The sequence below is a fragment of the Canis aureus genome, chromosome 3, assembly GCF_053574225.1.
Source record: "Canis aureus isolate CA01 chromosome 3, VMU_Caureus_v.1.0, whole genome shotgun sequence".
NCBI classification, from domain to species: Eukaryota; Metazoa; Chordata; class Mammalia; order Carnivora; family Canidae; genus Canis; species Canis aureus.
In genome coordinates this window covers 30,959,994-30,982,654 of record NC_135613.1, presented here as the reverse complement: position 1 = coordinate 30,982,654, position 22,661 = coordinate 30,959,994, and the positions used below count along the sequence as shown (strand labels likewise).

The window sequence follows — 22,661 nt, the reverse complement described above, 5'->3', positions numbered from 1 at the left end:
AGAAGTCAGAGTCAGGGTTTGTCTCCCTCTCTAATTTTGGTAAAAGACCTTTTACTTATTTATTTACTTATTTATTTATGTATTTATTTATTTATTTATTTATGATAGTCACATAGAGAGAGAGAGGCAGAGACATAGGCAGAGGGAGAAGCAGGCCTCATGCACTGGGAGCCCAACGTGGGACTCGATCCCGGGTCTCCAGGATCGCGCCCTGGGCCAAAGGCAGGCGCCAAACCGCTGCGCCCAAACCGCTGCGCCACCCAGGGATCCCTAAAAGACCTTTCCTAACCGGCCAGTCCCTCCAGGTGCTGGGAACCTTGCTTCCAAATTCCTTAGAGACTTACAGTCTCCCTACCCCCCCTCCCAACTTCAAAAGTATATAATCAGCCCCTCCTCCTGACCCCAGGGCAGCTCTTTCTGCCTCCAAGGGCCTTTCCCCCAATGATTTAATAAAACCACCCTTTTGTACTGAAGACATCTCAAGAATTCTCTCTTGAATGCTCACGCCCGGACCCCAACAAGCACACCATAAAGGCAGCCAGAGTGCCTAGGGCCACGCTCGGCCACCTGCTGGCTGCCGCTTTTCAAAGAATCCTGAAGTCGGGGCCTTTTCTGCCTCACAAAGATCAGCTTCCGGGAGGGCTTCCCGAAGGAGGAGGCAGCCGAGCCAGGCCCGGAAGGAGAGCGGGAGCGGATTCCGGGTCACCGCCGGCCACCCCCGCCCCAGATCTGCAGGCCGGCCAGGGCAAGGTGGGCGGGCCGAGGGCGACACCGCGGCCTCCGGAGGTGAGCCCGCCCGCCGCCGTCACGTGAGCGCCGGCCAGGTGGGGACGGTGACGCAGGCGGCTGGCCAGGTGGCCAGGTGCCCCGGGGCCGCGCGGCCGGCCCCTCCCGCGACCTGGGCGCCCACCTGTCCGGCCGGCCGAGCGCCGCCTCCCGCGGGGCCGCCAGGAAGCGGGGCGGGGACGGGGAGGGACCGGCGGTGGCTCGAGCTCGGCCCGCGTCGGCCGCCTGGCGGGGCGCGGTGCCCGGAGGCCAGACCTGCGCGAGTCGCCGCCCGCTGGCCGCCACGTCCTCGCCCGCAGCGCAGGTGAGCCCGGGACAGGTGAGCGAAGTGGAAGTGGGGCCGGGGGCCGGGGGCCCTGGGGCGCGTCCCCCTCCGAGCCTGCCCTGTCGGAGGAACTTCGGGGCGGGTCCCTGGGCGGGGGCTGCGGCAGGGCCGGAGCGGGGGACTGGCCGGCTGGACCCAGGGCGCCGACCCACCCAGGCCGGACCCCACCCGCGGCCTCAGCAAGCGCCCTGCTGCTGCCCCCTGCCTTCCCTGGGGCCCAGCGTCCTCCCCCAGCGGGGATGCTTCTGTCCCGGGCTCCCCCGTGTAGACCTCAGCGCCTGAGACCCGTAGGGGGGCCCAGGACTTTTGCAAATGAGGGTCAGGATGGCGGCAAAGCCACTCTCCCCAGATCTTTGGATAATCTGCTGTCCAAACCCGCGTTGGCCTCAAGAGCTAGCAACCCCCCAAATGAAGACTGTCCCTCCAACACACCAGAAAGAAATGCCCCCATCACTGGTGGAGGCAGAGGGCAGACCCAGGCAGGGGGTGTCCTGCCTGCTTATATCCAATAAGGGGTGTGGGGGCAGCTCCTGAGGGCCGAGGACCCCACTTCCTGCTGACCAGCCTCCGTTTCTGCATCGGGGAAGAAAGAATCCCTTTGGAGATTGAGGTGGACCTCAGCCCAGCAGCCGGACCGGGCGGGGATGGTGGGGAGCCTCTGCACCCGACCTGGGGCCCAGGAGTGCCTGACTCTCCCCTCTGTCCTTGAGGTGAAAGGTCTGCCCCTCCTAGTGTGGGGGCTCCGTGGGCACCTGCAGAGTCTGACTGGGACCTGTACACCTGTCTGCCCTGACAGCCCCGTGGTCCTTGGTTTCCATTCCTGGGTCCGTGTGAACTAAGCCCTCTGGGCCTCAGTGTCCTCATTCATAGAAGGGGACCAGTCAGAGTATCCACAGGCAGGGTGCTGGGGTCCGCTGCAGCCGAGCCTCTGCTCTGGACTCTGCTGGGACGATGCCCACAGCCACAGGCGCAGAACCTCTGACCGGGTGGCTGAGGGGCACTGCCCGGGGCTCCCTAGTCCTGGTGGGAAAGAGTGGCAGGAGAGGGGGTCTTAGGGGTTCCCAGAAGAAGTAAAGTCTTAAGTCACTTGGACAAAAGTGACCTGGAGAGTAAGAGGGAGCCATCTGCACAGAGGCCCGCCCCCTGCCCGGTCCTGGACACCTTTGGGGGAGTCACCTGTGCCAGGAGGGCTCTCCCCATCCCACCCCCTGGGCTCGTCTCCCACCCTGCACGGACCAGCTCTTCACACGCGTTTGAGGAAGCGAGGCAGGCAGGTGAGCGGCCCACCAGGGTGGCCAGGGTGCTGCCCCTGAGGACGGCAGTCTGTGTGTGTGGTCTGACAGGCACAGCCACTCACCCTGCATCTGGGCCCAGGATGTTAGTTTTGGTTTCCAGAAGGATTGCGGCTGCTTGTCTTCTTACCTGGGGCGGTTACCGTGCTCGGGCGACAGTTCATGTGTAAGAGCATCCTGACTTGTAGGGAAAATCCCTGCTCTCCCGCCGGCCTGTCGGCCTGTCGGAATGGGATCTAGGTCAGCAGGGGCCTGGCTCCTCCCCGGACTCTCTGGCGACAGGCAGCCTGACCCCACCTGGCTTCCTCACCTTTCAAGGCATATACCCACCTTCCAGAAGGTCGGTGGAGAATGGCAGACAAGTGAGGGGAAGAGCTTCTGGAAGACACCTGCTGGTCACCTGGCTAGGCTACCTGCGGGAGTCAGGGCTCTGACTTCCCAGCCGGGGCTTCTTTGGGGAAGCACTATGAATGTCAGCCAAGGCGGGCCAAGGGCCAGGTTTATGGGACGTCAGGAGTAACAGACAGGAGCTGGGGAGCAATTGGAGGGCCTGTGAGGGGCAGCCCTGCAGGCTGAGCCAGGAGGGTGGTCTTTTCAGTGACTGATGCCCACGCCTGGGAGCCCCAGAGCAGGAGGCAGCAGGAGGCTTCTACACGGGGCAGGCCCAGCGTGACCCCTGCCTACTCCCAGACTGTGTGTGAGGCGGGGCCCGGCCAGGTGGGTGTCCCTGACCCCCACCACGAAGGAGGGGCCTCTGGTCAGTAAAGCCAGGCTCCCAGTCTTGGCACTGCAGGTGTCACTCCAGACAGTTCCTTATTGTGGGACCCCCATGGCCTCCACCAACACAGGCAGGCTGGTAACTCAGCCTAGCTGCCACCTCTAAGAATGTCTCCAGACCTTGCCAGGTGTCCCAGGGGCCTGGGGGGCAAAGCCGGCCCAGTTGAGAGTCCCTGCGAACCCCTCACCCCAGCCACCTTGCAATGGAACCGTGTGCCATGTGCTCTGCCCAAAAAGCCAGACACTGCCCCCAGATTCCATGCGACTCTGAGGTCTGAGCTCGGCCAGGCCCAAGGCCATCCCTGTGGCTCAGGTCAGCCTGAGCAAAGACCAGGCTCAGGCAGATGGAGCCAGACAGGCCGGGCCCCACCAGGCAGGGTGGGGTCAGCAGACCCAGAGACCAGGGCAGGTGGGACAGAGGCCCCATAGATGGAGTAATCTGGGCCCTGGTGGCTGTGGGAGCCGCTGTGGGCAGAGCCACAGGTCCAGGCCGATCCCGTCCACAAGGGAGTGGAATAGACAGTGCCAAGCCCACCCAGGTCCCAGGAAGCCCATCTGTTGGGAAGGACGGGGACGTGGAGAGCACTAGGCTGCAAGGGACCCACCAGGCCAGGCTGCATCATGGCCGGGGTGGTACCAAGCGCAGCTTCGGCCTGACCGGGTCAAGTCGGATCACCTGGTCCTTCCTGAACTCCACCTGCTGTCCTTCCTCCATCCTACATTGCAAGGACCCAACGAGTGACCGGCCTCCCCAGCCCCCCAGACACCTCAAGCAGAAACAGCAGGAAGTCACCTGAAAGTCACCGGGAAGGTGGCACGGCCAGACCTGGAAGCCCCCTGTGATGGAGCCTGGTGCTTTCTGCTAGCTTGAAGCTAAGTGCCCCGTGTGGGTGGGCTCCGGGCCTGGAACCCAGGGCCTCATAGAAGGATGCAGCACGAGGGTGAGGGGATGGAGCACAGCAAGTACCACGATGTCCAGCGGTCACTCCTCAGTTTGGGAATTGAGTCCACCTCCTGGTAGGGACGTGAACAGGAAATTGTCCCCACTCCCGAAGGACCCACAGACCCGTGAGAGAGACAGACTCACCACTTGCCACCCTCATCGCCCTGGCATCTCTGGAGGAGCTTTCCCGGGCCACCTGTGCTGGGGAGTGGACCCACCCCTGTGACGCGAGTGGTCACTGCAGGCCATCTGGCCTCCCTCTTGGCAACACTGTTGCCCAGACAGCGTGGCTGGCATCTGCCCTGAGGCAGCTGAGGGAGAGTCTGCCCTCGGGTCCCCTGCCCCCGCACTGGCCCCAGGACACCAGGCGCAGGCCAGCAGCCAGTGAGGACACTGGGAGAGCCGCTCTGCAGAGCCAGCCAAGGGAGAGGCCCCGGGTACAGACGCTGGGGCAGCGGGTGCCCGAGGAGCCTTCGCTCACGTGCGTGTGCTCACCCCACACACAGGCCTCCCCACGCAATGCCGGTCCTCCCTGCTAAGCTGAAGCAGCCCGCCCAGCCGGCCCACCAGGTGTTTGAGGACAGCCTGGTGCTGCCAGGAGGCAACAGGGGCCAAGACAGGCAGGGACTGGGCAGGGGCAGAAAGGAACTATAAACATCCTACAGTGGGAACTCGGGCTGCCTTGGGGGCAGGGGGGTGGAGAGGGACCAGAGGGAACAGGTTGGGGAAAACGCGGAGGAAGTATCACCAGGTGGGCCCGGCCAGACCCAGGCCAGACCCAGGGTCCGGGTAGTAGGGAGGCAGGAGGCCATGGCTCGGGGGTGAGCACAGAGCTGTCCCCGGAGCAGTGGGACTCCACAGGCTGGGGAGAGCCTCGGGCCATCATCCAGGGAGGCGAGGCCAGAGCACATCCAGGGAAGAGGCCTCCTCGGTTCTGGAAGAAAGAATCTCCCAGGGGACTCAATCTCAGCCAGTTACCAGCCCGAGGGACAGGGATGTAAGCGAGCGAGGGAGGCTGCCTTGTACCCGGGGTGGGGGTGGGGGTGGGGGTGGGGGTGGAGGAAACAACCAGGCTGAGGACTAGGGGCGGGGTCCCAGGGAGAGAAGGCGGGGTCTCTGGGGAAACACGGAGCCGGAGCGGAGCCGATGCAGCGACCACATGGAGCACACGTCAAGGTCGCCAAGGCCTGGAAGCCAGACTGCGGGGTGGGGAGCAGGAGAGCCCAGGGAGGCCAGAGGGAATTATTAACGAGGAGGCGGGGCACTGGCGTCCTGCCGGCCCAGCTGGCTCTGCTCACACCGACACCCCTGGCTACGGCCACGACACTGGGGCTGGAGTCCCATCCCTGTGGCAGGCAGCAGAAGTCAGGGGCCAGCTGCAGAGCGTGGAGCGGTGGCCTCTGGGGGACCAGGCAGTGGGAGAGGGGACGTCTTTCTTTCACGAACAGCTTTTTGGTGCCACTGGAGTTCTGGACCCGTGTGTAGGGATTTCTGATAAACCAGATGTTCGGAGGAAGGAGACCCCGCGGTGCCCCTGCCGGCTGTGGCTCCCGAGAGCTGGCTGCGGCCGGCCCTGGTACCTGGACTGGTGGCACCCAGGGCTGTGGGTGCGGCCGCCTGGCTGGGAACAGGGGCCACACCCGGCAGTGGCTTGCCTGGCAGGTTCCTGCCGAGCACCTCCGGCCCCAGAGCAGACTTTGCCCTCCGCTGGGAGAGGCCGTGCCCCCGGCTGGGTCCAGGGTCCAGGCCCAGAGGACAGGGCTGTGAAGACCCACGCCTGGGGCTTAGGTTGGGGAAGGCAGGTCGGGGCCGGGTCCCATGGAGGGCCAGCCCGGTGCTGGCATTTCACTACCATGCTCCGTGCAGCAGTGTGACCTCCAGCTACTGTCACCTCTGGAAGAGGAGGCCTCAAAGAAGTTTCCGGGCTCCCTATGCTCTTGGGTGCACTTTGGTGGGAGTGCATCTAGCTCGATGTCTCCCAGAGAGCCCTTTCTGGGCCAGGCCTGGCTAGTGCAGACGAAGTTAACATGGGGGTGGGTGAGCAAGGATGGCACCACCCACACTAGCTGCCTTTGATTCAGAATGTCCCCAGGAATGTGTGGGCCGTCCTCCAGGCGTGGGAGTGGCTGGGGCTCCACAGGCAGTCCCTCCCTGCGGCTGGGATGGTGTTAGCAGAGAACCTGTGTGCTGAGAGCCGGAGCACGGGGAGCCAGGCTTCCAGCTGCCGCTGTCACCCCGTCCATGCCGTGGTGCAGGTCCCTCCACAGCCGGGCTGCCCCTCAGGAAGGGATTCTGAAGCTGAGGCCTGAAACCTCCCCAGGGAAGCATAAGGTGCAAGGCTGGGAGGTAGGCCCGGGCTGGGACCTGCCTGGTGTGTCCTGGGACGATGCGGGGGCGTCCCTGGAGTCCATGGAGCCCTCGGCTCCAGAGGCCCAGCGCCCGCCAGCTAAGGCTTGGGCACCTCTGGCTGCAGGTGCCCTTGGGTATGAGCGAGCCGGTGATGCCCCTTCACCCACACGGAGCTGCTGGATAAACGGGATGTGTTCCCTCCCAGGTCTGCAGGGAACTTGGCAGAGGGCACCATGCTGACGCTCTGAGCTGAGTCTCGGCAGCCTGGGCTGGTGATTTGGAGACTTCATTTTTCCATCCAGAAAATAGGCTTCCACCCTCGAGTGGCCCTTGTAACATATATAAGGCCTGCATCTGCAAGCAGGGTACGAGCAGTGGCTCTGCTTGCTTTTATCAAAACTAAAAGGAAAAGACACAGAGTGAGTTTTCCCCAGTCCTGCGAAGTCCTCCTAACCTGGTGCCTGTCCACTTGTGGGTGTGGTGCAAGGAGTGGGAGCATAAGCTGGTCTCCCGTCGCTGCCCCGGCTTGTCGGCTGGCTCTGGCCACACTTCATGCTTGGGAGCCTGTGAGACTCCTGTACTGCAGAAGGTGGGCCTCATTGCTACTCTGCCCACTTTGCTGATTTTGAGACAGAGGCACAAAAAGCAGCAGAGGGCGGTTACAGTGGTGGGCAGCCCCTCGGGATGGGTTGGTGGCTGGCCAGAGGCTGGTGCCTAGGAGGCAGGAGGCTTGTGTTGGCTCTGCCTGGCCCTGAGTGGAAAGGTGGCAGTGGCCCCGTCCACACTGGCAGAGCAGTGTGCCTTCAGCCAGGATGAGCCAGGCTGAGCTGAACCCAAATGCTTCCAGACACTGGTCAGTGGGGCTCCACCCGTCCAAGGCACTCAGGGTCCCAGGAGGGACGGGCATCCAAGGGAAGCACCCGAGGGATGCAGGAAGAGTAGGCTGGGGCTGTGGGCTTGGGCTCTGCAAATGCTTCCCTCCTACCTTGTGTCCACGCACAGTGACCATACCCAGCAAGGCCCTGGAGGAAGGGATTGTTGGCCCCGTTATGAGTTCATGTATGTGGGAAAATGCAAATATGTCCCTGGACGTGCGGAAAGGCTGGGTGGACAGCCAGCCGTGGTGGCATCGCCACATGGGGCAGCCAAGAGAAAGGGTCTAGAATCGGCAGGCCTGGGTTCAGGTCCCCATGAGCCACACTTCCTGGCTCACATCCCAGGGCCATCTCCTGGGCTTCTCCGGGCCTTGTTTCTTCCTTTGCAAAATGAAAATAAAGACAGTCAGTGTGTTTTGGGAGCAGGTGAGATCATGCATCTAACCCAGCACGGCGGAGCCTGGCCCTGCGTGCTCAGAAGTTGGGGGTGACACAGAGGCTGGGGTCACAGCCACGTTGTCCTAAGCAGGCCTCAGAAGAGCCCCACAGATGGCATCATCCTCATGCTTTCACTGACCAGGGAGAAATGGTGCTGAGAGGCCCTGGGGCTGACCCAACTTGGATCTGCAGGCCCCCAGGTCTGTGCACTCCTCACTGCCCATGCTTGCACCCCCAGTGAGGGCATACGGACCCACCAGAGGAAGCACACTGGTCGCCTGTCCTCTGCCCCTGTCCCAGCAGCCAGGTCCCTGCAGGCCTGAGTCTCCCGATCCTGCGTGCACCTCCCTGGGCCTCCCCAGCCCTGTTCCAGGCATCCTGAGCAGGGTCTCTGGCTGGGGCGGATGCTGGGAAGCAGTGAAGGCGCTTGTGTGCAGGGGAGATGCAGGGTGGACGTCTGTGTGCTGCCCTCACCTCTGCCCTCTTGTCACAGGACACTGGCCAGTCAGCATGTCCCAGCGACACTCGGACAGCTCCTTGGAAGAGAAGCTGCTGGAATACCGCTTCCACTCAGAGCTACGGCTTGATGCCAAGGGGAACCCGGCGTCAGGGCTCCCAATGGTCCGGGGCTCCCTGCAGGTGGTCAGGGACAATGCCCCCTTCCAGGTGGATACCTCAGGGCCCCCACCTCTGTCCCCTAAGGACCAGGAGTCACGGACCGTGATCCTGAGCACGCAGAGCCCTGCAGCCCTCAAGATGGGCACTCAGCAGCTGATCCCCAGGAGCCTGGCCGTGTCCAGCAAGGCCAAGACCCCAGCCCGCCACCAGAGCTTCGGGGCTGCCGTGCTCAGCAAGGAGGCTGCCCGGCGGGACCCCCAGCTCCTCTCAGCCCCCAGCTTCTCCCTCGACGACATGGATGTGGACATGGGCTCCGAGGGAGCGCTGAGACGGAACCTGCGGAACCGATCATACAGGGCGGCCATGAAGGGCCTGGGGGCTCCCAGTGGGGACAGGGGCCCCAGCCAGCTCAGCCCCAAGCTCCAGGCTCTGGCCGAGGAGCCCAGCCAGCCTTCTGCGCGGGGCCCGGCCAAGAATAAGGTAGGGGGCCTGTCTGCCTGGACGGTGGGGAGGGGCTGTGCCTCGGGGGGCCTTGGGAGCTTGTAGGCGTGCCCCTGTGTACCCCTATGTGCCCCTGCGTGCCACTAGCCTTGGGGCCTCACCATCACATCGCCTGATCCTGCAGCTGGCACTCAGTGAGCACCTACTGTGTGCAGGCTCCTGACCCAGGTTATCCGGGTTAGGTGTGATGGGCAGGCTCTGAGCAGAGCATGAACGTCGCCGTTTTACAGAAAGGCCAAGGGGTCTCCCTTCTCTCAGCCGCCGTGGGGAGCATAGCCTTTGGGGGGACCAGCCTCTCTGCGCCCCAAGGGTAGCCAGCCCGTGTGAAGGCTGAGCTTCAGGGAAGGCTTTGGAGCAGCACCTGGCTCGGGTCGCCCTGCCCCAGGCGCCCCATCGGGGACTCAGCGGCCGAGCACATCTGGCTCAGGAGAGGTCTGATGCCCCTCGACACGCCCGCGCTCCTCTGCCCGCCTGACAGCCGCTCTACCTCAGTGTTCTCGGGCCAGCGGGCGGGCATAGGCCCGTGGGAAGGGCGGCCTTGCTCGGGTCCCCACGCTCAGAGTTGAAGTTCTCTGGCACGCAGAGGGGAGTCCTGGGACCATCTTGGCCGCTGTCCTCAGCTGAAAGGTGCCCCCTGAGATGCCCAGGCCCCCAGGAGCTGCCTCGGGGCCTCGGCACTCTGCAGCCACCCAGGCCCTGCCCGCTGCCCGTTTGCTCACTCACGGGTGGTTTCCTGAGCTCTCCTGCACCTGCTGCTGGGGTGCCAAGGGAGCCAGGGGAGCCCCGAGAGCAGGCCCCCAGGGAGCTCCCAGGGCAGTGAGCAGGCAGGGGTGCGCTGGGGTGCTCAGATCCAGGCTGGGAATGCAGGGGTGCCCAGGGTGGGGGGATGGTTCAGGTGAAGAGGTGGTGTGGACGAGAGACACAGGCCTGAGGCAGGAGGGGTGTAGAGGGGGGCGGTGGGGGGCAGAGCCAGGTGCGGCTGGGGTGCCACATATTCCAGCCCAGCAGTGAGAAGTTTTCAGGCCCCAACGCGTTTGAGAAACCAGCTCACTTTCTGGAACCAGCACGGCTTCGAGGTCAGGAAAAACAGAGTCCCAGCCAAGTAGGTAGGACCCAGTAGATGGTGGGTGGGGCAAGGGCTGTGCCTCCCCACCCCCGCCCCAGAGAGCCTGGCCACCCCCACCTTCCTCTGCAGCCCTGGCAGAGGCTGCTGGGACCCCAGACCTGCGCTGGGAGCTAGACACCATCCTGCAAGTCTTGGTCCTTCCTGCCCCCCAGGTCCCAGGCTGTGTGGGGCCCCATGTGTAGCCCCAGCTCCCACCCTTGTGCCTTCTCAACCCCCACCAGCCAGACCTGGGCAGCCTCCCGGGGCTTCCTTCAGACCCCGTCGGAATACCCCACTGACCTGAGCACCTGTTTTGATTTGTTCGACCCTGCTGCCTCCTCCTCCAGGCAGCCATCCTGGATCTGCCTAGCTCTCAGTCAAACTGCCCTGCCTGTTCTGAGCCCCTGTGTCACCCCATCCTACCTGCCCTGGCCTTTGCTTGGCAGCCCTGCTTCCCTTGCTGAGCCTGCATTTATTGAGCAGCTTCTGAGTGCCCAGTGGAAACCCCTCCTGTTGAGCATGTGGTGCGGTGAGGTGTCCGGGCCCAGAGGCTGGAGGACCTGCTGCAGACTCACAGTGGCCTGCCCTCCCGGCTGACTGCTGGTGTCTCTGTGTCTCTCCAGTTTGCACAGAAGACGCTGGGGCGGAAGCGCGCCCACAAGGGCTCCTTCAAGGACGGTGAGTGTAGCCGAGGGAGGCTGGGGGCTGCCGTGGGCCAGGCTGGGGGCGGGGAGGCTGGTGCTGTGCAACAGAACCCGCTGAAGGGGCGTCCTCCTGGGACAGGAGGTCCTGGTGGCTCGTCCGGCCTGGTTGTTCTGAGAGTCTAGAGAGTTCCCTTGGGCTCCCGTCTGCACCTTACCAAGGGCAGGAGACAGGCAGAGGCCCCACACTCACCCCGGGAGGGGGCTTTCGCACATCGCATGCTCAGCCCAACATGGTTGCACCGCTGGGACCAAGGTCAGCTGCAGGGCGCTGGCCCTGGGTGTGGACACCTGTGCTGTGCGCATCGCCCATAATTTCCCAGCATGCAGGGGTGCAGTGTTGGGGGCTCAGGAGGGCTCAGAGCAGGGGAGGTAGGGGTAGGGGCCTGCCCAGCCAGGATGCAGCCCTAGTGGCTGTGAGGGGCAGGGCTCCTAGGGTGCCCTGGAGGGGGAGACAGGATGGCAGGAGGGGTGGGGAGGGTTGCCCAGGGCCAGGCGCCGCCCATCCCAGGGGGGCTGCTGCAGAGCTGAGAACGGGACAGGGCACCTGGGGGCTGTGCTCCAGGGAACCCGCACCCAATGCTCTCTGCCCAGCCAGGGAATAGCCCCCACCCCGGGAACAGCCCGCACCCGAGGCGGCTGCGCTGATTCGTCGGCTCAGCGCTGGCCTGACGGTGCCACATTCTGCACTGGGACGTCACCCCCGTCCTGGGCTGGGCCTGACCCGCCATGGGGGCCAGCCAGCCTGAGGGGAGCCTGCTCCGGGGGGCCCTGCGCTGTCTGACCCTCTCAGAGCCTCCTTGGGAGGCTTCAACCTGCAGGTTCCCAGGGGGCCCCAGCTGCTCAGAGCCCCCAGGTCGGCAGGTGACACCCCGCCTCTCCCCAGACCCCGGGTTCTACCAGGAGATCCGGGAGCGGGGCCTGAACACCAGCCATGAGTCCGACGACGATATGCTCGACGAGCCGCCCAGCCCCGATGGCACAGGAAGGGCAGATGCGCCCATCGTGGTCAAGAGCTACCGGCCTGCGCAGATCACCTGGAGCCAGCTCCCAGAGGTAGGGCCAGGATGGTGGGCGCTTGGCCCGTCCGAGCCAGCCCGGGCCCCCCAGTGTGGGGAGCAGCCTTCCCAAAGTACCTACTATGCCCAGCGTGCAGGGGAGCCCCTTCCTGGTGCCCTCAGAGCTGCCCTGCCCCGAGGGCACTCTGAGCTTAGTTCCATGGGGTAGAGCAGTTAGGGCCGAGCGCTGTCGCTGTGTGTGTGACGAGCCTCCCTCAGGTGAGCTCCTCTCCAGCTCCCTACTCAGACCAACCTCCTGGAGCTGTGGGCAAGGGACCCCCTTCCTAGGGCGCCGCCCCCAGGAAGATGCCAGGAGGGCCTGAGTGGGGAAAGGGACGGGCCTTGGCTTCGGGAAATCCTTGTGCCGCAGGTGGGGTGAGGGGGCCCGGGGGAGCCTGGCTGAGACAGAGGCTCTGGTGCCCTGAGCAAGTGGGGGTGGGGGGTAGCCGTCCCTCCCGAGGAGGGCAGACATGCTGATGACCCATTCCCTGAGAGCCTGCGGCCTGTGGGCAGGGAGGCATCGGCGTGTGCGTGGTCTCCTGGGTCAGGTCACCCGCCCCAAACAAGCAGCACTTCGGCCAGGGTGGCCCTGGGGACGCTGAGCCTGAGGCCATGGAGAACCAGACCATCTCCCAGGCCCCGGGATGGGGCGCAGACTCACCTGGCCAGCTTGCAGCCCATCCCTGCCATGGTTTTCCCACGTGGCTTTGTGTCTCTCCACGCCCAGACAGCTCTGTGGGACAGAGGCCCCTCCCCGTCCTCAGGGGTCTGCTGGCCGCTCCCCAGGATGCCCGACTTCTCCCTTGGCTGCCCCGGGCTCTTCGGAGGAAGGGCGGGCTTCCAGGGAGGGCCGAACCCGTGATGCCCAGGCCTGTGCCCTCCTCAGGTGGTGGAGTCGGGCCTCCTGGACACGCTGCCCCCCGAGGAGCGCAAGAGGCAGGAGGTAAGGGGGCTGGGCAGGGGGCCAGCCCTGTGCCCCAGATCTGGTGGCCACACATCTGCAGGGCAGGACCAAGGCCACGGTGAGGCCTCTTGCCCACCCACCTGTTGGCCATCTCCTGTGCCAGCCCCTGGGATCATGGCTGATGCCCTTTGGGGGAGGGGGCTACCATCACCCCTCCTTGGATGCAGGTGGGGGTCCTCACCAGCATCACAGCTCATAAGAGGCCGAGCCAGAGCGCATATGGAGGCGTCGGGCCCTTATGCCCATGGCCGTGCTCACACCACCCCAGTTCTGGTTTCAGGGCCCAGGTCCAGCCTGCCCTGCCCCCTGCCCCCTGCTCCTGCCCCCAAGGTGCAGGGTGGCCCTGGCAGCTGCTGTCCCCCCTCCAGGCCATCTTTGAGATCCTCACATCAGAGTTCTCGTACCAGCACAGCCTGAGCATCCTCGTGGCCGAGTTCCTGCACTCCAGGCAGCTACGGGCCACGATGACCCAGACAGAGCACCACCACCTCTTCTCCAACATCCTGGACGTGCTGAGCGCCAGTCAGCGGTGAGGCCTGCGCCCAGCTCTCCACCATGCTGCGAGGGCCACCTGGCCCTGAGGCACCATGGCCATGGGGTCTTGGGGGGGTGGGCAGGGCGAGCAGGGCTCCAAAGACTCAGTGTGGGACCATGGGCGGAAGGTTGAGAGGAGCTGCTGGCCGGGAGGGAACTCGACCTCCTCAGACCTCAAGGCCCCGTGACAGGCTGAGCACTGGGTCTGTGGGCATCCTGGCACCCCCCCCAGCACCCCATCCCTTGGATGTTTGGGAGGGCAGAGTACCTGCCCCAGGACACTGCCCTGCCAGATGACACACACGTTCCCACCAGGACATCAGGTGCAGGAGGCCGAACGATGAGGTGTGAGGTGGCCAAGGGAAGGGGCAGGCGGGGGGACCTCAAGTTGCAGGACCTCATGTTCTGCCCGGTGGTGTCCGGTGCCCATCCCCAGGCTCCGGTTGCAGGGCCCAGAGCTGGAGGATAGGCCAGGTGTGCAGCTGCAGGCCTGCAGAGGCCTGTGTGTACACCCACATGCCAGAGGGAAGGTGTGTATGTGCTTGCACAGGTGTGTGCATGGAAGCCACAACCCCAGACGGCCCTGGGCCCCAGGAGACCCCGTGACACCCTCCCTCACGCCTCAGCATCCCCCCTCACCTGAGGAGGTGGGTCCCCTGAGTCTCCTCGCAGACCAGGGTAGGGGCAGGTGAGAGAGGGTGGCTCATTCATGTCGACATCGGGCCAGTCCCCTGAGCCCCACCCGCACCTGCTACCTGTGGCCTCTGTGAAGTTTCGGGGCCACATGGCGGGAGGGGGTGCTGTCTTGTCCCTGGAGATGGGTCTTCCTGCAGAGCCGCAGTGCCCAGCTTGCAGCTCCTGACTCCATGGGGGCCTGGGTAAGCGGCGGCCCCTCCACCCAGCTCTGCCCCTTTGCTCGACGTCCCACTGGCCACTCCTGTTTATGCTGAGCAGCCATCAGTTGCTTCTGACCCTCGGGGCCTCTGATCGGCCACCGCTGTCCCAGGGTAGGATGGTCCCACCTCCTCCCCCAGCTGGGTCCTGGCAGCTCCCAGCCATTCACAGTGGCCTCCCTGGGACTCGGTTATCCTGGGTCAGCAGCTGATAGCTACCTTTCCCAGACCCTCCTCAGAAGCCCACGGAATCGCCCGTGGGAGGTGCTGGCCAGCATGGCCCTGTACCCGGGCAGCTGGGGCCTCCGTACGCATCCCTGTAGCGCTGCCCACCTCTGCCCAGGCTGCCCAGGAGTATGACTCTCAGAGCTCCCCCTTAGGGGACACACAGGGCCCCTGAAGGTGGAGGTCAGGCTAAGGCCCCATGAGCAGGCCTTGTCCCCTGTCCCTGGCCTTACCAAGGGAACCAAGGCAAGGCCCCCATCTTCCCAGGGGGTCCCCAGATTGGTGGGGTGGCCCCCCCAGTGGTCCCCCCCACCACAGGAGCTAGGTGAGGCAGTGGCAGGCCCCTGGTGCCCTCACTGTTGAGGACCTGGGACCTCCTTCCCACCCTGGCTTTGTCCCCAAGCCCTGTCTCTGTCACTGTGCTGGATGCCCCCCCTCCCATCAGCCAGGGTAAATACTAAGGGCAGCGGAGCTGGCTGCCCTCGGCCTGGTCAGTCCCTGGTTGCTGGTCCGGGTTGCCTGGGAGGTGGATGTGTGCTTGGGGACACTGCTCTCTGCCCTCCAGAGGTCAGCCAACTGTCTTCTCTCCCAGACCGGACCGCCTGGAGCAGTCCCAGGAGCCCGCTACACCGGGCTTTCAGAGTCGGGTTCAGGAGAGATGCTGCCATCGGAGTAGTTGGAAGCCCAGGATGGGGCTGAGGAGCCTCAGGGAGGGGGTGAGAGGGCCTCCCAGCGGCCTAGGCTATGGCCTGGAGAGGTGACACTGCCTGGGGTCTGACCGGTGCCCTCGCATACAGATGTCCTGGTGCAGGTGCAGCCAGGCCCGGCTGTGGCAGCAGCAGTCAGCACGATCTCTGTGGCCAAGGCCCGGGTTACAGATGATCTCAGAAGGGGACCCCAAGAGGAAGTGGGGCCTGGTGGCCACCGCTGGAAAGTCCACCCAGAGCTTTCTCACACGGAGCTGGGCAGAGGACTGAGGCTCCGGGCAGGGGTGACCCAAGTCCAGGGACTCAAATCAGAGTGACAGCTTCTCAGTCCTGCCTGTCTGAATCCTGGGGGCCTGCTGGAGCCTCTGCCAGCCTCTTAGCAGGAAGTGGCCCTGGATTTGCCCAGTTATTTCAGGCATAAGAAGCTGATCTGCCCTGGGGTTTCCCCAGGAAGGCGTGGGCTCACAGCGGCCTGGGCAGCTGGTCCCCCACACACCTGCCGCGCTGCTTCTGGGGGCTTCACCGCGGTGCTGGACGGCCGGGCCCTCACCCACCCCGCCCCTGTAGGTTCTTCGAGGACCTGGAGCAGCGGCACAAAGCACAGGTGTGCGTGGAGGACATTAGCGACATCCTGGAGGAGCACGCCGAGAAGCACTTCCACCCCTACATTGTCTACTGCTCCAACGAGGTCTACCAGCAGCGCGCCCTGCAGAAGCTGACGTGAGCCGAGCTTCCCGGTGCCCGGGGTCTGCTCTGGGTGCCTTGTGCCAGGAGCACATTCCTGCTCGCAGCCTGGCTTCTTGGGCACCCACTGACCTCCCACCACCGCATCTCTGTTGCAGAAGCAGTAATGCTGCCTTTCACGAGGCCCTGAAGGAGATCGAGAAGCGTCCCGCGTGCGGGGGTCTCCCCATGATCTCCTTTCTGATTCTCCCCATGCAGAGGGTAACCCGGCTGCCCCTCCTGACAGACGTGAGTACTCCGCACAGAGACCCAGCAGGGGAAGGAGGTCGGCCTGGCCCCCCTTTCGCGACCCCCTACCCCCCTCCCCGGTGCTGCTCAGTCTGAGACGGCTTGAACAGCTTTTGCCCAAGAGCTCCCTGCCTGGAGCTTTCCAGCACTTCCTGGAAGGTTCTCGAGGTTCGTTCATGTGGATGAGGCAGAAGCAGTGTCACCCAGGCCTCTCCTGAGCATGGGTCCTGGGCCACTGCCTCCCACCCAGGATCCTCGGCCCACTGTCCCGGGTGTGGGCCCCCAGGGCAGCCCGGGCACCACTCACTGCCCCTTCTGTGGGCAGAGAGAGGAGCTCATGCCTCTCAGATGTCTGCTCCTGGGGCCGAGGGGCAGGTGGGGCCAAAGGGCATTTGTGCACATGTGTGCACATGCACACATGCAGGCGTGCACACAGCACACACACATGTACATATGCACACATAAGCACGCACACGGTGGGAGCCCGGCTAGGCCCCCAGAGGCAGCATGCGGCTCATGCTGGAGGATCATCTGTCTGGGCCTCTCACGAGTCTAGAAACAGGCTGCGGGCCGCCCCCAGACTGGACAGAGACAGCCCAGGACTGGAAGGGCTGGGGTCCTGGGACAGTGCCCCCGCTGCATTCCCACCAACCAGCCAGGCTGTGTACCCCAGTGGGGCCTGGCAGGAGCTGGACATGGGCTCCCCACCTCCCCGCAGCCCCCACCGGGGTCTGCTGTTCGTAGGGGGCGCCTCTGTCTACGCAGGCCCGTGAGCCTGGAGTGCAGAATGGTACTTGGTGCCTGACCAGCCGGGTCCTCTCTGCAGACCCTCTGCCTCAAGAGTCAAGGCCACCCTGAGAGATACAAGGCCGCCAGCCGCGCACTCAAGGCCATCAGCAAGGTGAGGGGTATCCAGGGGAGAGGAGGGGGCACCTGGACCAAGCACAGCCCCCAAGTCTGCCCCTACCCCACCCAGTAGTGGAGACCCTGAGGGCAAGGCAGGGAGGGCTTCCACATTGTCCATCTCAAGCTTTTCATGGTGCTGATGGGGAAACCAAGGCCCAGAAGGGGTGAATCTTGAACTCAATCAGTGAGCCTGAGTTAGGGCAGCAGCTAGGACAGCCCTGGGGTAGGGTGGGGGTGCCTGGGCCGTGGGATGGCCAGGCCACAGCCCACAGCACAGCCCAAGGCAGGGCAACAGTTAGGACAGCCCTGGGGTTGGGTGGGGGAGGGGGGTTCCTGGGGTGGCCAGGCCACAACCCACAGCACAGCCCGAGGCAGGGCAGCAGCTAAGACAGCCCAGGGGTAGGGTGGGGAGTGCCAGGGCAGCAGGGCGGCCTGACCACAGCCCACAACACAGCCTGCTCTCCGGGTGCCCCCCACCCCCCACAGCTGGTGAGGCAATGCAACGAGGGAGCCCATAAGATGGAGCGCACAGAGCAGATGTACACGCTGCATACACAGCTGGACTTCGGCAAAGTCAAGGTAGGCATCGGGCCTCCCCTCAGCCAGCCCCTTGGGGGTCGGGGTCATGGCCCCTGGGCATTTGGGCTGGAAGGAGGCCTTGCCCCAGCCTCTCTGGGGGCACCATCCCTTGTGACTCCCACTCCCCTTGGCCGCAGAGGCTCAGCTCTGCCGCCCTCCTGCCTGGGGCTGGGTGGGTGTGGGGGGGGTCTCTGGCCCCTGCCCCCACCCCAGGGCTGCCCCAAGGGGCTGGGCCAGAGAGCATGCCCTGGTCCAGGGCTCCTGGCAGCACACTGAGAACAGGGAAAGGATGGAGTTGGGGCCTCCTGTAAAGCCAGGAACTGTCCCTCAGCCCCAGAGAGGGGGCCTAGCCAACCTGCAGGCCCTCCCAAGCAAGCAGGGCTCACACTTCTGTCCCCGAGTCCCTGCGGTGCTCCAGGCCATCAGGCTCCTGCTTCTGCAGGAAGCACCTCCCTGGGAGGGGGACATCGAGCCAGAAACAGACAGACACTTCCTCGTGGGAGCTGCTCTGCAGGAATTGGCCTGGAGGCAGCTCTGTGGGCTGAGCCTCCGCTTGTCATCACTCAGGCTGGGCCCCTGACCTGGAGGCTGCCCAGCAGGCCGGAGCTTGGGGGAGCGGTTGCCGTGGGCAGGGCAGGGCACGAGGGCCACAGAGCGATGGAGGGAGGACCCCGAGGTCCAGAAGAAGGTGTGAGGGGTGTGTGGAGGCTTCCTCAGGACGGCCTGGTGGACTGTCCTGCTCGCTGGGCGGGACCTGGGCCGGGGACCTGGCACAGAGCAGCTGCCCATCTGTGCCTGCTGGCCACCTGAATAGCCCTTTGTCTGAGGCAAGGACACATTTCGCCCCCATCCTTGGTCCAGCCCAGGGCGGCCAGTCCCCCGGGTCCTGGGTGGTAGGGACTGTGCTGGACATCCTTGCCCGTCCTCCTCACCCCCACCCTGACTGAGGCAGCTCTCTGGTTCCTCCCTCCAGTCCCTTCCTCTGATCTCTGCCTCCCGCTGGCTGCTGAAGCGTGGGGAGCTCTTTGTGGTAGAAGAAACCGGGATTTTCCGAAAACTGGCCAGCCGGCCGACGTGCTACCTATTTCTGTTCAATGACGTCCTGGTGATTACCAAGAAGAAGAGGTGAGCCTGTGATGGGGCCAGGAGGGGCAGGGGGAGCTGCCCAGCCTCGTCCGACCTCAGGATTGGGAGAGGCTCCAAGCCTGGCTTGTCCATGGTGGCAGCCAGGGTCCCCCTCCGTGTGACATGGGGGTCCCCCTCCAAGTGACTTGGGGTGGCTGGGTGTTTCTCACTGTGGGGCAGGCCTGAGCCGGCCTGCCCAGGCCACAAGGACAAGGAGACACACAGTCTCTGTCCTGGGGGGCAGTTCTTGGGAGCGTCCAGCTGGGTGGGGACCCAGGCTGCCCAAACCCCCCCCATAGCATCCAACTGCCCGTCTCCCCACAGCGAGGACAGCTTTGTGGTACAGGACTATGCCCAGGTGGACCACATCCGGGTCCAGAAGATGGAGCCCTCCGATCCCTCTCTGGTGGGGGGTAGTAGCCGCAGCTCCTTGGTGCCACACGTCTTCCAGGTGACCATGCTGCACAACAGCGAGGGCCGCCAGGAGAAGATCCTGCTGTCCTCCGACTCCGCGTGAGTTGGGGGAGGGCTCCCAGGGGGAGGGTGTTCATGCCGTTCTATTCTCGAGCACTGCCGTGTGCCGACACAAGGGCAACCTGGTCCTCACGGAGGTCACATCTCTGGGACAGCAACCCATCAGCCACAAAATGGGCAGCTGTGTCCAGGGAGTGCAGATTGAGGAGGAGCACAAGGTGGGGAAGGGAGTGCCAGGTGGGGGCCGGTGGGGAGGAGGACCTGGTGGAGGCATGGCAGCGCAAAGGCCCTGAGGCAGGAGGCCTCTGCTGAGAAGCAGCCGATGCCGGCGGGGGCTGGGGGGGTGGAGGTCAGAACAGTCTGGAAGTGGGGTGGGCAGCACATGGGTGCCAGCACAGTAGGGGCTCAGATGACGGGGGAGGAGACAAGGGTGACTGATCTCCACAGTCCCTTCAGGCGGCGGGAGGCGGAAGCTGATGGTTTAAAACTGAATTGATAAGGGACAGTGGGCTTGGGGCCCAGCACCAGCAAACAGGGTGGCCCAGGTCATAGGGGTGTGTCTGCACGTGACCCCATGACTCTGGGAAGGTGAGACTCAGGGTTGGCCTGCCTGTGGCTCCTTCCTGCCCCGTGACTTCCCGTGTGTGGTCCCTCGGTGGTTAAGGGGGGGTCACAATAGGGCGCCGAGCAGCATGAACCTTCAGCACCACAGCCCATCACAGGGCTGTGAGGCAGCCTCACAGGGCTGGGGGGCATGCTCCAGGGACCCCCCCATCTCCCCACGCTGCCAGGTGGGGACAGGGTCATGAAGCCAGAGGCCCCAAGGCAGGCAAGGTTGGCCCAGAGCCTGACGCAGCCTCTCTCCAACCCTAGGAGTGACCGGGCCCGGTGGATCACGGCGCTCACACACAGGGAGAGGCAGGGACGGGGCCCCACCAACAAGGGAGGTAAGCACCAGACGCTCCACGCTGAACAGGGCTCACAGCCCCAGCCCCGGGCAGGGGGCTAGCACGGAGCTGAGGCATTGTCCAGCCCTCTGTCCTGCCTGCCCCCCGGGGTGACCGCCCAGGTGAGGGACCCCACAGCCGGGTATGTATGTATGCACCTGTGCACACGGGGCCTCCCCTTCTGTGCGGGAGGGAGAATGCTGCCCCATGCCCAACAACTGGAGCAGAACGGGCCGCAGGGGTGGAGTTAGATGGTGCTGGTGCTTTGGCCCTGAGAGCAGCGGCAGTCTGTCTGGTGGTCTCTGGAGGGAAGCTGCCATGTGTCCAGAGCCCCCCAGGCCCCAGTGAGACCAGGCCACGGTGGAGCCATGCCTGACTCAGGGCAGCAGGACTCCTGGCCCAGGCCCTCCTGGGGACAGCGGTGTTGCTGACACCCACCCTCACCCCCCCCACCCCCCAGACCTGCTCCAGGTCGAGGTCACCAAGGCTTACTTGGCCAAGCAAGCGGATGAGATCACGCTGCAGCAGGCGGATGTGGTCCTGGTGCTGGAGCAGGAGGATGGTGAGCAGAGCAGGGCCGGGTGTGTGGTGGTGGCAGGATGTAGGCGAGGTGGCCCCCAGAGGGAGGGCCTGACAGCCCCACGAGGGAGCACACCAGATGCGGGCAGCTGACCCTGAGCCTGGCCCCCTGGAAGCAGTTTCTGCAACTGCCCATGGTGGGTCTGGCCCAAGGTCCCCTCAGCACCTTCCTTCAAGGACATCTTCAGACCTCCCTCAGTCACAGGATCAAAATCCGCTTCTTTTGTCATTCTGTGTCCTGAGCAGGAGGAGGGTGGCTCTGCTACCCCTGGGGGCCCCTGCACTCGCCTGCACAGGGCATGAAAACTGGCTGAAGGGAGCTCAGCCCCTGACGCCAGTGTCCAGGCTGAGCACCTGCTGGAGGACCAGGTGCCTGTGTGTGACCTGGCCCCTGGCCCCCTGGGCAGGAGCGGGTGGTGGCCTGCTGCAAGGGGGCCTGGCCCTGGCGTCTTCTGGCACAGAAGCTCAGAGGGCTGGGGGTGCGGGTATGGAAGCCCCTCCCTGGAGCCTGGACTCCGCCCTCACCTGCCCCACATCTGTGTTCAGGATGGTTCTATGGCGAGAGGCTGAGAGATGGGGAGATGGGCTGGTTCCCTGAGGACTTTGCCCGGTGCATCACCAGCCGTGTGGCCGTGGAGGGCAACGTGCGCAGGATGGAGCGGCTGCGTGTGGAGACGGGCGTGTAGCCTGTTGTGCCCAGCACGGAGGCCAGGCTGCTGCTTCATGCCGTGCTCCAGGAAGCAGCCTGGTCCTTGGAGTGCGGTGCGCTTGTCCTAGGAGCCCAGACAGTCCGTGGGTCTCCGTGAGGCCCCGTGGTCCGCAGTGCCGGATCCAGACACTTCCAGGGAGGGCGATCACATGTGCTGCCCGCCCCCGGGAGCATCTCCAAGCAAGCTCTCAGGGCCACAGCAGCCCGACCCCCGGCCTCCCCTGGCGTCCTGCACAACTCTAGGGCAATGGTGCAGGGCAAGTGATGCAGGATGTGGGCCCAGCTTCCTCCCTGTCCCCCCCGCCCAGCCCCCTGCCTGTGGGACAAAGGGCCTGAGCATCCAGGTCGGCCTCACTTACTGAGCGGAGGTCCCCGAGGGAGATGACCCTACAGAGCCAGTGCTGAGATCCTGGGGTTTTCATATACATTAAAGTATTTTTTAACACCTGGATTTCCATGGGAGTCTGTGCCCAGAAGGCCAGATAAGCCCCTGCAAACTTCCCAAGGTGCAATGGGCCAGGATTGGCTGCACAACAGCGAGGGCCGCCAGGAGAAGATCCTTCTGTCCTTGTGTGGTCACATGTGTGGTCACTCATGTCGGTCCTAGGGCCTTGCTTGGGCCCCTTGTTCATGGTCACTCCATGCCCATCTGTGGCCTTGGCCTGACTGTCCACGTGGAGCACGGTGAGCGAGGCCAGGAGCTCCTGACCCCCATCCCCACACACTCCCTTGCAGGGCTCAGGGGGGCCAATAGGTCTAGGGACCCCGTGGGAATGTCCTCCCACCCCCACCTCCCTCACAGTCTACTTGCTCACCCAGGCCCTGGATGGGCAGGTGGGGAGGGGCAGGCTGGCCTGGGCTCTTGGCCACCAGGCCAGGTAGGAAGGCTGCTTCGTGCCCTGCCAGGCCTGCAATTCCTCCGTGCCTGCCAGTGCCCCTCCTGGCATGGGCAGTGCTGTCCTTGGGGTGGGGGCTCCCAGCACTATGAGAATCTGCCCAGATCCCACTGGGGCTCCAGCTTTGGTTACAAAGCCAGGAATGTGGCTCCTGCCTCCCAGCCAGAAGTGGGTGACTGGGTGGCCGGCCTTCTGACCCTCCCAGCCCTGGGCCTGGCCAGGTGGGGCGGGGAGACAGGGGTGTGGAGAGGGGCTGAGCCAGTAGGAGCACGGAGGGAGGAGGAGGGGCTGCCCTGAGCCCCACCCTTCGAATCAGGTCAAGGAAGGTGATCTGTACCTGGAGGGGTGGGCAGCTCCTCCCTAGTGACCACCAAGGTGACCTC

General features: G+C 64.6%; 1 protein-coding gene across 4 annotated transcripts; it reads left to right on the top strand.

The window, feature by feature from the left end:
- Positions 1-935: 935 nt before the first annotated feature.
- Positions 936-21,833, top strand: ARHGEF16 (Rho guanine nucleotide exchange factor 16). Of its 4 annotated transcripts, XM_077891509.1 has the most exons (16): positions 1,074-1,090; positions 7,877-7,985; positions 8,279-8,883; positions 10,633-10,687; positions 11,597-11,766; positions 12,655-12,711; positions 13,101-13,261; positions 15,659-15,811; positions 15,934-16,063; positions 16,890-16,964; positions 17,456-17,548; positions 18,522-18,673; positions 18,998-19,186; positions 20,021-20,094; positions 20,555-20,656; positions 21,220-21,833. In XM_077891509.1, the coding sequence occupies exons 2-16, from the start codon at positions 7,934-7,936 to the stop codon at positions 21,357-21,359; spliced, it is 2,208 nt and encodes a 735-aa protein (XP_077747635.1). In that variant the 5' UTR covers positions 1,074-1,090; positions 7,877-7,933; the 3' UTR covers positions 21,360-21,833. The 4 variants fall into 4 exon arrangements, with proteins under 4 accessions (XP_077747636.1, XP_077747637.1, XP_077747635.1 ...); XM_077891510.1 differs by lacking the exon at positions 7,877-7,985 and having other exon boundaries at positions 936-1,090; XM_077891511.1 differs by lacking the exon at positions 7,877-7,985 and having other exon boundaries at positions 950-1,105.
- The last annotated feature ends 828 nt before the right edge of the window (positions 21,834-22,661 follow it).